This window comes from Coloeus monedula (genome assembly GCF_965178545.1).
Source record: "Coloeus monedula genome assembly, chromosome: 8".
NCBI classification, from domain to species: Eukaryota; Metazoa; Chordata; class Aves; order Passeriformes; family Corvidae; genus Coloeus; species Coloeus monedula.
In genome coordinates this window covers 24,681,779-24,693,305 of record NC_138788.1, presented here as the reverse complement: position 1 = coordinate 24,693,305, position 11,527 = coordinate 24,681,779, and the positions used below count along the sequence as shown (strand labels likewise).

Sequence of the window (11,527 nt, the reverse complement as noted above, 5' to 3'; positions counted from 1 at the left end):
CAGCAGCCTGTTATCAGGGCTGCCTGGTAGCAGGAGGGAGGGTGATGGAGGCATCAGGCTGTCACGGCAGGACTAAGATTGTCTGGAGATAAATGCTGATAGAAAATAGCTAATCCGTGATGGATGGGTTTGGGCAGGGTGTAATTGCCTTGGGAACTGGGCTGGGAAGGGGCTGGTGAGGCCTGGGAGCAGGAATGGGGAGGTGGAGGCAGAGGGAGGCTGGGTGTGCAGGGTGGAGCTGCCAGCGTGTGGATGCTGAGCATGGTCACGGGTGTGCCACGTCCCTGGGCTGTTCCCGTGGCACTGCCAGCACTGTCCTGCTCTTGACCATGGACCTGCTCCTGGCTCTCAGCCTGCCCTGTCCCACAGCCCAGTCTGGTGTCTACATCCCCAGTCCCTCCCAAGAAGGTCTTGGGGGTGCTGAGCACTCTGTGGCAGCTGGCACCCCACCAGATGCAGGTGAGAGGGCTGGCAAGGCCGGGGCTGAGGAAGGCTCTCCCTGCCAGCTGACCCAGTCCCTTTGTCTGTAATGATGCCTTCATTAGAGCCTGGAGTCACCTCCTGGCCATGCTGCAGGGCTGGCCCCAGAAGAGTGGTGTCTGTCCCCTGCTCCTCCCTGTGGGGTGTCCTGGCAGCCTTATCTCCGAGCTGAGACTGCGCCTATGCTCTGGGGAGTCCCTGCTGCACTCGCACTGCTTCCTTAACCCTTTCCCACTCAGGATGCCCCAGGGAACGTAGATCTGGGCTGTACCCCAGAGAAGGGGATGGACCCAAGACAGCTGGAGCTGGCACCCTTCCCTGCGTCTTGTCTGTGCAGGCTGCTCCAGGGCCCACATCCCTGTTCTGCACCCATGCAACTGTCTGTGAGACTGACACCTGCTCCTGTCACTCCAGAAAGCTGGCTGTGCCACCTCTTGTGTCACTGCCTGTGCCACTTGTCACAGCAGTGAGACCGGAAGGAGGGCCATGGGGACCGCCACCTCTGCGGTGGAGACCTCGGGGACGGCCAGCCAGGGTGGCATGGTAAGAGCACATCTCCTGGGGGTGCTCCCTCGACATTCCGGACCCTCCCTGTGGAGGACCCGTGCCTGGTTGTAGCACAGAGCAGAGCTGAGCCAGGGCAGTAGGAGGCTCCCGAGAAATGAGAAGCTGAGCAGGGTTCCAGCCACCTCCTTCCATCCTTGTGTCCCACTCTCCTGCCGCAGCTTTGGGTACTACCGACCTTGTTTCTGTCAGCAGAGATGCATCCCCTGGGCCTGGGTGGATGGGCTGAGCGGGCTGGGTGGGCTCCCTCTCATCCTCCTCTTTTCCTATCCTTTCATCCTTCCTGTCCCACTGGTTCCTGGGCTGCAACAGTGCTGGGCATGGGCTGTACCCAGTGTGGAGCAGGGGCCTTTGGGAGAGGGATAGCGCACTGCGGCTGGCCATGCAGAGAGCCTCAGGAGGGGCTGGCACGCTGGGACTGTCCGTGCAGGGACACGTGTCCCACGGCGTCCAGCGGCTCCCAGGAGAGAGCACCCCGGCTGCGCGGCAGTGCTGGGCTGGCAGCACGGCTCCGGGGTCCTGCCTGGGAGAGGCCGCAGGAGGTTGGGGCAGGACTGGGGACACCGTGGGGTCGAGGTTGCCCGGGGGCAATGTGAGACCATCGGGGTGGGCAGTGGGGAGGGTCAGCAACTGCCGTGCACTTGCCCTGCGCCCACACACACTCCCGCTGTCCGGCAGCCCCAGGAATGTGCTGGCAGCGCTCCCGGCCCAGCTGCGGAGCCGAGGCTGCCCTGGCGCCCTCCCAGCCCCCACCCAGCACCTCCTGGCCCTGCCCAGTTCCTGCCAGCTTGCACACAGACCCTCCCTGTTCGCGGCCGGACGCCCCGATCCTGGCCCCCGGCGTTTGGTCCTGCTCAGCAGGGCAGGGAGGGGGCATGTCGCACGTGGGGATCCTCTGAGGAAGAGTCCCTTTCCCTCATAGCATGCCGCCACGCGTGGGGACCTTCTCTGCAGTGCTGTTTGTCCCTCTCCGCCCCACCACGTCTGCTCCCACCACAGCCCCTTCCGCGGTATGGGAGCAATCCTCGCACAGTCCCTGCTCCCAGCTGGCACCTTTGCTAATGCCAGAGCTTGGCACCTTGCTCTGAAACCACATCCTCCTCTGCTTGCCTGTGTGCAGGAGGATGCTGTCTCCCAGCTCCTGTGAACTCCTGTGGGATGTGCTGGGGGGCTGCCTCCACCCTCTGTGGGGGCTCCCAGTGCAATCGGGGCCCTAGAGCCACCCCTTCAGACGGACACAGCTGGACTGAGGTGCCACAGAGGAGTGTCCACACTTAGGGTGCCCAGTCTCTAGGGTCAGTGGCCCCAGTTTGGGGCACTCTCCACATCCTGCGTGAAGGGGCAGGCTGGGGCATTTGGAGCTGTTTTCCAGAGGCTCACAGTGTGGGCCCCACGTCCCCGTCCCTCTCCTCTCCCAGGCGCACACACCTGGGATCTCTCAGGAAAGGTTATCAGTGAATCAAGCTGTGTTTGTGCCTCCCAAATGTCACCGTTGTCCTCACTTGGGATGGTGAGCTCATGCTCCCCACCATTATGAAAGCACTTCCAGTACTGGGAGAAACAGCTGCCAGGCCCTTCTGTGGCCCCTTTGAAGCAGAGCTGGAGCTGCTGACAGCTCTGACAGGCAGTGGGTGCAGGATGCAGCCCCAGGGGTTGATCCCAGGCTGGTTTCAGGGCTCCAGCTGTCCTCCATGGCCCCTGATCATCCTTCTTGTACTGGAGGGAGGGTTGAGATGCTGGGATGAGGTGCGGCACCATCCACTCAGAGACACAGCAGGGACACCCCCTGGTCCCGGTCTGGGAGCCAAGCGCAGGGGTTGGAGCAGGGGCACTGCTGGGCCATGCCTGCTGTGGTGTGATGGGCACAGGCACACTGTCTGTTGAGGGCTGGCCATAGGGGTACCAAGTGTACCCCATGTCTGTCCCATGGGGCCAGGGGCAGGGTCTCTGGGAGGTCAGCCAGGGCCTGGGGCAGATATCTGCGGGGTCTGTCTGCAAGACAGGTCAGAGCTGCCTCACTCCAGGTGCAAAGGAAGAGCCAGGCAGAGGAGTAAAGGCAGCTCTCACACCAGCCATGCTGCCCTGCTGCTGGGCAGCCTGAAAAATCACCCCTTTGGGCTGAGCAGATGGAGCAGAAGTGTCAGAGCCCTGTCAGTCCTGATGCCTTTTTCCTGATTTTAGAATTAAGAGTTAGATACAGTTAAAGGATAAAAGGGTTTTTATTTGGGTTTTTAGTAAGGATTTTTATGGTGTAACAGTTCGTTAAGGTAGAATACATTGAAATGTGTATTTATGTTATATTGTGTATATAATTTTAAAGACTTTGTAAATTAGTATATTTGACAAAGATGTTTTAATGAGAGGTTTAAATGAATGGTGTGACATTTCTTTATTCTAAGGTATTTTTTTTTCAGATGGGTTTAATTTTAGTTTATAGGATATGTTTTAGAGAGGGTTTTGATTTTTTAAGATAGTGTAAGGTTTTTTGTTTTTAATTGTGAGATTTAGGATGTTTGTTTTTTTGGCTTAGTAGAATATTAGGACTATGCTAAGATAGTAGGTTTAAAGAATTCTAAGTATGTATGTTAAGGATACTGAGAATACATAAAAGGTATATAAAAAGAAAAGGCAAAAAATCATCATGGCATCAGTCTCCCTCACAGTGCAGGGGTCTGGGGAGGGGAGCAGGGCCATGCTGCACATTGGGGCTGCCCCGAGCTGCTGCTGTCCCTGCTCCTACTGCCTGGGATTCCATTGGCTATGCCAGCCCCTTCCACCTCTGACCTGCCCTGCTGGAAGCCATAGCACAGCGTGGCGTAGCATGGCATAACACCAGCCTGCTCCTTCTGCACGGAAACCAGCAGGGTCTGTCCCTGCTCTGGCTGAAACTGGAAAGCCCATGACGCCACACCCTGCACTGGGGAGCTGGCAGACCCCAGTGAGCTCTGGAGATGCCAGGGTCTGCAGGCACTACAGGCGGGGCCAGGCTCTTTGTGGTGATGGGGAATGCTTTGGGACAGGTCCGTGTCCTGCTTGCCACTGGACAAGACTTGGTCCTGGGTAGTATGGCTGGCAGAAGGTGGCTCCCTGTGGTGGGGTGATGTCCCACCAAAGGATACTCCTCAACACATGCAGACACCAGGTCCATGGCCTGTGAGGCATATGGAGACCAGAACTGAGGGTCCTGTGCTGGGCTCTGTTTGTGTAGCCAGAAGGGACAACCCTGGGGCAACACTACAGGATTCACGATGACGGGCAGAGCCTGGGGTGGTAGGGGGAGCTGATCCCCCCGCTGCTCTCGGCCCCTCACTGCAGCATAAAACAGCAAACTTCATCTCCTGGCAGGCACAGTATTGCCATGGCAACCGGCAGGACCTGCCAGGCGGGCAGGCGAGCACTGACGTGGCAGTGGTATGCAGCACAGGAAGGAGATGGGATGCAGGGTCTGGGTTTGGGGACATCTGAGGACAGGCTTAGGTGTGTGAGTACATGGCATGTGCACCTGGGCGTGTGCCTGGGGTGCATGGGGTGCGCAGGCAGATGTGGGCATCCGAGTGCATGCACGAGTGCCTGTGCCAGTGTGCATGCACGTGTTTGGGTGCATGGGAGACTTCACACACCACCCTCTCAAGGAGGGTTCTTTGGTTTTGTGGCACTGTCAGGGCAGGGTGTACCTCACTGCTCTGCAGTGTGCTCTGAACCATGGGAGCAGCAGATTTCCCCAAAAGCTATGGGATCCATGGCTTTGTGTCTGTGAGGAACACGAGCCTTCCAACTGGGGTCCCTGACTGCACGTGTCCTTTGGTCCCTTGGTCACAAACCCTGCCATGCTCCAGAGAAGGGGGGCTGCCCACCAACCACCCCAGGGCCCTGCCTCCATTTGCTCTGCCCAAAGCCTGGGCTGGTGCTCATGGCAGGGAGCAGGAGTCAGACAGAGCTACCCCTGTGCTACAGGCAGCAGGCTGTGCTGTGTTAGCTGCGTTCACTGTGTTGGCTGTGTGTGTTAGCCGTGTTAGCTGTGTCACCTGTGTGTGTGAGCTGTGTTAGCTGTGTGTGAGCTGTGTTAGATGTGTGTTAGCTGTGTGTGAGCTGTGTTAGCTGTGTGTTGTGTCTGTTAGCTGTGTCTGTTAGCTGTGTGTTAGCTGTGTTAGCTGTGTGTGTAAGCTGTGTGTAAGCTGTGTGTGAGCTGTGTTAGCTGTGTGTGTTAGCTGTGTTAGCTGTGTGTGTTAGCTGTGTGTTAGCTGTGTGTGAGCTGTGTTAGCTGTGTGTGTTAGCTGTGTGTTAGCTGTGTGTGAGCTGTGTTAGCTGTGTGTGTTAGCTGTGTGTTAGCTGTGTGTGAGCTGTGTTAGCTGTGTGTGTTAGCTGTGTGTTAGCTGTGTGTTAGCTGTGTTAGCTGTGTGTGTTAGCTGTGTGTGTTAGCTGTGTGTGTTAGCTGTGTGTTAGCTGTGTGTTAGCTGTGTGTGTTAGCTGTGTGTTAGCTGTGTTAGCTGTGTGTGTAAGCTGTGTGTGAGCTGTGTTAGCTGTGTGTTAGCTGTGTTAGCTGTGTGTGTAAGCTGTGTGTTAGCTGTGTGTTAGCTGTGTTAGCTGTGTGTGTAAGCTGTGTGTGAGCTGTGTTAGCTGTGTGTGAGCTGTGTTAGCTGTGTGTTAGCTGTGTGTTAGCTGTGTGTTAGCTGTGTTAGCTGTGTGTGTTAGCTGTGTGTGTTAGCTGTGTTAACTGTGTGTGTAAGCTGTGTGTGAGCTGTGTTAGCTGTGTGTTAGCTGTGTTAGCTGTGTGTGTAAGCTGTGTGTTAGCTGTGTGTTAGCTGTGTTAGCTGTGTGTGTAAGCTGTGTGTGAGCTGTGTTAGCTGTGTGTTAGCTGTGTGTTAGCTGTGTGTGTTAGCTGTGTGTTAGCTGTGTGTATTAGCTGTGTGTTAGCTGTGTGTGTAAGCTGTGTGTGAGCTGTGTTAGCTGTGTGTTAGCTGTGTGTGTTAGCTGTGTGTGTTAGCTGTGTTAGCTGTGTGTGTTAGCTGTGTTAGCTGTGTGTGAGCTGTGTGTTAGCTATGTGTGAGCTGTGTTAGCTGTGTGTTAGCTGTGTGTGTTAGCTGTGTTAGCTGTGTGTGAGCTGTGTTAGCTGTGTGTGTAAGCTGTGTTAGCTGTGTGTGAGCTGTGTTAGCTGTGTGTTAGCTGTGTGTGTGAGCTGTGTTAGCTGTGTGTGAGCTGTGTTAGCTGTGTGTGTTAGCTGTGTGTTAGCTGTGTGTGAGCTGTGTTAGCTGTGTGTGTTAGCTGTGTGTTAGCTGTGTGTTAGCTGTGTTAGCTGTGTGTGTTAGCTGTGTGTTAGCTGTGTTAGCTGTGTGTGTTAGCTGTGTGTGTTAGCTGTGTTAACTGTGTGGTAGATGTGTGTTAGCTGTGTCAGCTGCATTTTAGCTGTGTTAGCTGTGTTCGCTGCCAGAGCAGACGTTCCGGCAGGGCCCCGCTCTGCCTCCAGCATTGCCCAGGTGTTGAGGGCGGCGCTGGCTGCTCTCCTGCCTGCTGAGGGCCCTGTGCCCAGCTACTGCATCCCTCGCCCCACCACAGCCCCAGCTGGGAGGCCCCCTTCTTCGCCTCTCGGGAGAGCCTCTGTTCCCCCCGTTTGGCATTTCTCCGGCTCTAATTGAGCTGTCAATGGGCAGAGATAACAGGGAATTCGTTAGCTCTGCTCTTTGATGTTTGCCCGTGCTCTGATCGCAGCACCAGCTGCAACTCCTTCGAAAACAAACAGCTTCAGACGAGGCCCCTTGGCACGGCGGTCTGCCAGCCCCACGGTCGACTCCCCAAATCCCTGTCGAGCCAGCCTCACGGCCGCTCAGACCCTCTGTTACCTCCGGCAGCACGCCCTCGGCAGCCAAGTTTCTCCCCAGGGACCTACAGCCGCATCCCAAAGGTGTCCGGGCTGCGGCACTCGCCGTGCCAGACCCCCGGGACGCACGGCAGCAGCCCTCCCTCGCAGCCCCTCTTCGGGGCCCGCCCCGGGGCAGCCGGCACCGCCGTCCGCAGCAACGGGGCCGCGTCCTCCAGGGGCTCCGTGCCGGTGGCGGCAGGCGCCCATCCGCGGTGCCTCGGGGCGGGCCGCGCGGACCGGGCGGCTGCGCACACGGGGCGGCCGGGCCCGCCTCCGCCTCCCGGCTCGGCAGCACCGCGGACAGCGCCCGGCCCCGCGCGGCTCCGCACGGCCCCGGAGACGGCGCCGGTCCGGTCCGGTCGGGTCCGGTCCCCCCGGCACGGCACGGCACAGCCCGGCCCGGTGCCCGCCGCGCCATGGCCACGGAGGTGGGTGCGGGCGGCACGGCGGGGGCACCTCGGCGGCGGCACCCCCGGGCCGGGCTGCGACGGAGCTCCCCCGCCCTGCGCTGCCTGGGCGCGGCGGGGACAGGGCTCCGTCCGCGTGGGGTGCGCTGGGGCGGGAGGACAGCGTGGGGCTGGGGTCCGTGGGGACAGGAGTGCGGGGCTGGGGGCTGCGAGGGCTCCGTGTGCACAGAAAGGCCGGTGGGGTGCCTGAAGGGGTGTGGGGGTGCAGGGTGGCTGCAGGGTGCCTTTGGTGAAGGGAGGAGCGTGTGTCTGGGTTGGGATGTGGGACTGGGGGTTCCTCTCCCAGATGCCGTGGGTCGGACGCGGGACAGCGTCAGGCGGTCTGTGGGGCACAGAGCAGGGAGTAGCCCCATGTCACCCAGGGGAAGCGCAGGGAGGGGCCTAATGCCCGCCCTTGGCACAACCTGGCCCTCCCATCCCCTTCTCCAGCCACCAAAGCTGCCCCACAACCAGGAGCTCGGGGGCTGGCACGGGCTCTCACACCCCCTGGGGAGTCAGGGCTTAGCACCTGCTGCCGGGGCTGCCAGTGCTTTTCATGAAGATGCCCCACTGCAGCCTGCCCACCTGCTGTGCCACTGTTGCAGCCCCGCTGCCCAGTCCCTGCTCCTGCTCGTCTTGCTCCCATCCTCCCGCCTGGGAGCTGTTGGGTTGGCTGTGTGCTGGGGCGCTGCTGGGGACAGGGGGCTGTCCCTTCCCCGGGCTGTGGCCCACTGGCGAGGCACGCTCTTGCATGCAGGAGCCACTGGGGGTGAACCCAGACACCAGCCCAGGGCGAGAGCACACGCACTCACCCTCACTCCGAGCAGGGGGGTGCCACAGCATCCTCCCCTTGCCACCGTCCACCCCTCACCCCCGGCCTCACATCTCCAGCGCCAAGCTGTGCTCATGGCATGACACAGCCTGTGCAAGGGGCCCCCTGCCCCGGGCTGTGTGAGCCTGCAGCCCCTGACACTGGGGAATGGCGCTGCTCCCCAGGCCTCCAGCCCTCCGGCAGGGATGCCCAGCACCCCTGGCTTTAGCCCCCCTCTCACCCTTTGCCCCCAGGTGCACAGCCTGCAGGAACTGCGGCGCAGCGCGTCCCTGGCCACCAAGGTCTTCGTGCAGCGGGATTACAGTGACGGGACCACATGCCAGTTCCAGACAAAGTTTCCCCCTGAGCTGGAGAGCCGGGTAGGGAGTCTGACAGATTGTCAGGGTAGGGGGGTGCCCTATGGCAGTGCCCTATGGAAGCTCAGAAGGAAGAAGGGTCTGAAGGTGTGGAGACTCATGGGGTATTGTATGGCCCTGGGCCAGCCAATGCTGCTGGGTGCATGAAATCACAGCTGCCTTGGCTGGTGTGCAAGAACTTTGGTGTTCCTGGGGACTGGGAGGCTCTGGTGAAGGCTGCAGGCTCAGTACATCTTGGTACGGGTGGGACATGGGCACGGGCCTGCAATTCGAGGCATCAGCTGGGCAGGGAGGAGAGGGTTAAGTGCTCTCCAAGTGCCCTCAGGAATGGGGACAAGGCAATGCAGGGAGCCTGTCCCTGGCCAGACTCCTCTTCACCTTGGTTTCTGTCCTAGATTGAACGGCAACTTTTTGAGGAAACCGTGAAAACCCTAAACGGCTTCTATGCTGAGGCGGAGAAGATTGGGGGCAGCTCATACCTCGAGGGGTGCCTCGCCTGTGCCACTGCCTATTTCATCTTTCTCTGCATGGAGACACATTATGAGAAGGTGCTGAGGTGCAGGGGAGGGCTCAGGGATGGGCAGAGCTGGCAGTGGGCACAGGGGTGTCACAGGCAGCATGGGACTGGAGGCCAGAGCAGACAGCAATGCTGGCAGGCCCTGAGTGTCCCTCCCTGTGCTGACAGGTCCTGAAGAAGATCTCCAAGTACATCCAGGACCAGAATGAGAAGATCTATGCGCCACGGGGGCTGCTGCTCACTGACCCCCTGGAGCGTGGCATGAGGGTCGTATCCTTTGGGCAGCGGGGTGCTTGGGGGATGGCAAGGGGTGAAGGGAGACCGGGCACGGGTGCTGGGCAATTGGGCTGGCACATGTCACTGATGATCCTTAGCAGGGCCCAGATCGAGATCTCCATCTACGAGGACCGGTGCAGCAGCGGCAGCTCCAGCAGCGGCAGCTCCAGCAGCAGCAGCGGCGGGGGCGGGGCGGGGGGCCGGTGACTGGCAGGGAGTCCCTGCAGGGACTCGTACTGCCGGGACAGTGGCCTCTCCGAGCTCCGCAGGCTGCACTACCAGAGCACCCGCTTCTGAGCCCAGGGAGAGCAGGAGGGGGAGGCCGGGGCTACCCAGTGGGGCTGCCCACCCCCGTCTGCTCTTTGTCCCCCGCAGTGGGTCTGCCCCTGCTCGGACCCGCTGTTGGCAGGGACTGGTGCTGGGGCATCCCAGGTGCTTCCCACTGAGCCAAACTGTTGCCAAGGGGCTCCTACAGCCCTCCATGTGCTTGGTGCTGCTGCCCCTGCCCCAAGCGAAAGGAGCTTGCCTTGCTACGGGCAGTCCCAGCTGGCAGTGTCCCTGTCGCCATGCACTGGGGAGCACTGGGACTGGCAAAGCCTCAGGCATTGCTAGGCGAGGGACGCACACTTAGCCCCACGCCCACAGACACTGACAGCATTTGCTGCACCCCCTCCTTGGGGCACTCTGCTCTTGGTGCTGTGGTGTGGGCTCAGCTGCTGCTTGTCCACTGTTCAGGGGGCCTGGCAGAGCACTGGTGCCACTTCTTCTGTATGATGGACCATGCATTCACCCCAGCTCCACCCCACACACTGCCCCATTGCTGCTCCCCACCCCCCTCCCCCATCTGGCACGACATCTTTGCCAGCAGCATCCTTCAGCACTGTCATGACACTGGGCACTTGCTTCTGCTCCCTGCATGACCTGCTGCCAGCCCCAGCTGGACCCAGGAATTTCTTCAGCCCAGTGTGAGGGGCAGGGAGGTGCAGTGCTGGGCATGATGCTGCCCCTGTGCCATGGGCCCTGGGCTCATTCATGGCCCAGCATAGTTGAGGCTGAGCTGTGGCATGGGTGAGGCAAGCTCCCTGCCCAGTCCTGGCAGAGCTTGCCTGTACCTGGCTGCCAGCAGCCCCCTTCCTCCTCTGCCCCATGACCTGCCCTAACACAGGGAGGGTGCCCAGTGGAGCAGCTCCACAAGGACCCTTCCTGTCTCAGTGCTGAGCCCTCCCCTGCCCACGTGTCCTGCATGCATCTGCCACCAGCACCCCAATTCTCAGCCTGGCCTGTAAGAGGGGACCTCGAGAGGCACCTGGGCCTGGCTGCAAGGTGTGGAGGTTCATGGTCCAGGGTCAGATAAGGGGAAATAGGAGGGTCCCTGTGACATCCAGCACCCTGAGGAGAAGAATTCCTATCTGGGTGCAGGGCTGAACTGAGCTTGCATTTCTCTCCTGGGGATCTGGAGGGAGGACTCACACCTGTAGGACTCCTTTTGGCTCGGTCATGACGTGTGTGTGGGGTGGCCCTGGCCTCAACGTTCCTGCTAGAGCCCCCCCTGCATGGAGACCTTCCTCAATAAACCCCACGCTTCTTCCCCCACTGCCTGCCCTGCATCTTCTTGTGATGGACAGGTGAGCGGGACAATGCTGTGGGGGCACGGAATCAGGGTGGGCATCCCTTTACATGCTGGGTTGCACAGAGCCCCAAGAAGGTGAGCATGGGGGAAGGGGGATGATGGGCTGGAGGGGGCAGTCTCAGGGAGTAGGGTCAGGCCTGTGTAGCAGTCATGTGGCCCTGGGCCAGGGACACACAAGGAATATAGTGCAGGAAAGGGTTTATTCAGTTGGCACAGTGCTGGGGGGAAGCAGGGAACACCTGGCTGTACCAGAGCAGGCTAATTGGGACGCCAGCAGCGTCCACCAGCACCCAGGGAGAAGCCGTGGTGACAGTGGCAGTGGAAGGAGCCAGGGCTGTTGTGGCAGATATGTTCGCAGGGGCCAGGCTGTGCCTGGCACTCATCTATGTCTGGGAAAGAAGGGGAGAACATCAGAGCTGGGATTGTCTGGCATGGGCAGGGCAAGGGATGGAGAGGGCATGAGGGGGGCAGCTCCAGGGCTGGGTGAACCTGGGACACAAAAGCAGGTGATCCTGCCACTGCTTGGTCCCAAGGCTGCTGGGTGGCAGATGTCTCCTTACTCCACCAAC

The 11,527-nt window shown here is 60.0% G+C and overlaps 1 protein-coding gene across 1 annotated transcript; it reads left to right on the top strand.

Moving 5' to 3' along the window:
- Nucleotides 1-958: 958 nt before the first annotated feature.
- GOLGA7B (golgin A7 family member B) lies at nt 959-9,535 on the top strand (the record flags this gene model as incomplete). Its single annotated transcript, XM_082286421.1, has 5 exons — nt 959-1,023; nt 8,413-8,538; nt 8,931-9,083; nt 9,221-9,322; nt 9,437-9,535. The coding sequence occupies exons 1-5, from the start codon at nt 967-969 to the stop codon at nt 9,533-9,535; spliced, it is 537 nt and encodes a 178-aa protein (XP_082142547.1). The 5' UTR covers nt 959-966.
- Between the last annotated feature and the right edge of the window lie 1,992 nt (nt 9,536-11,527).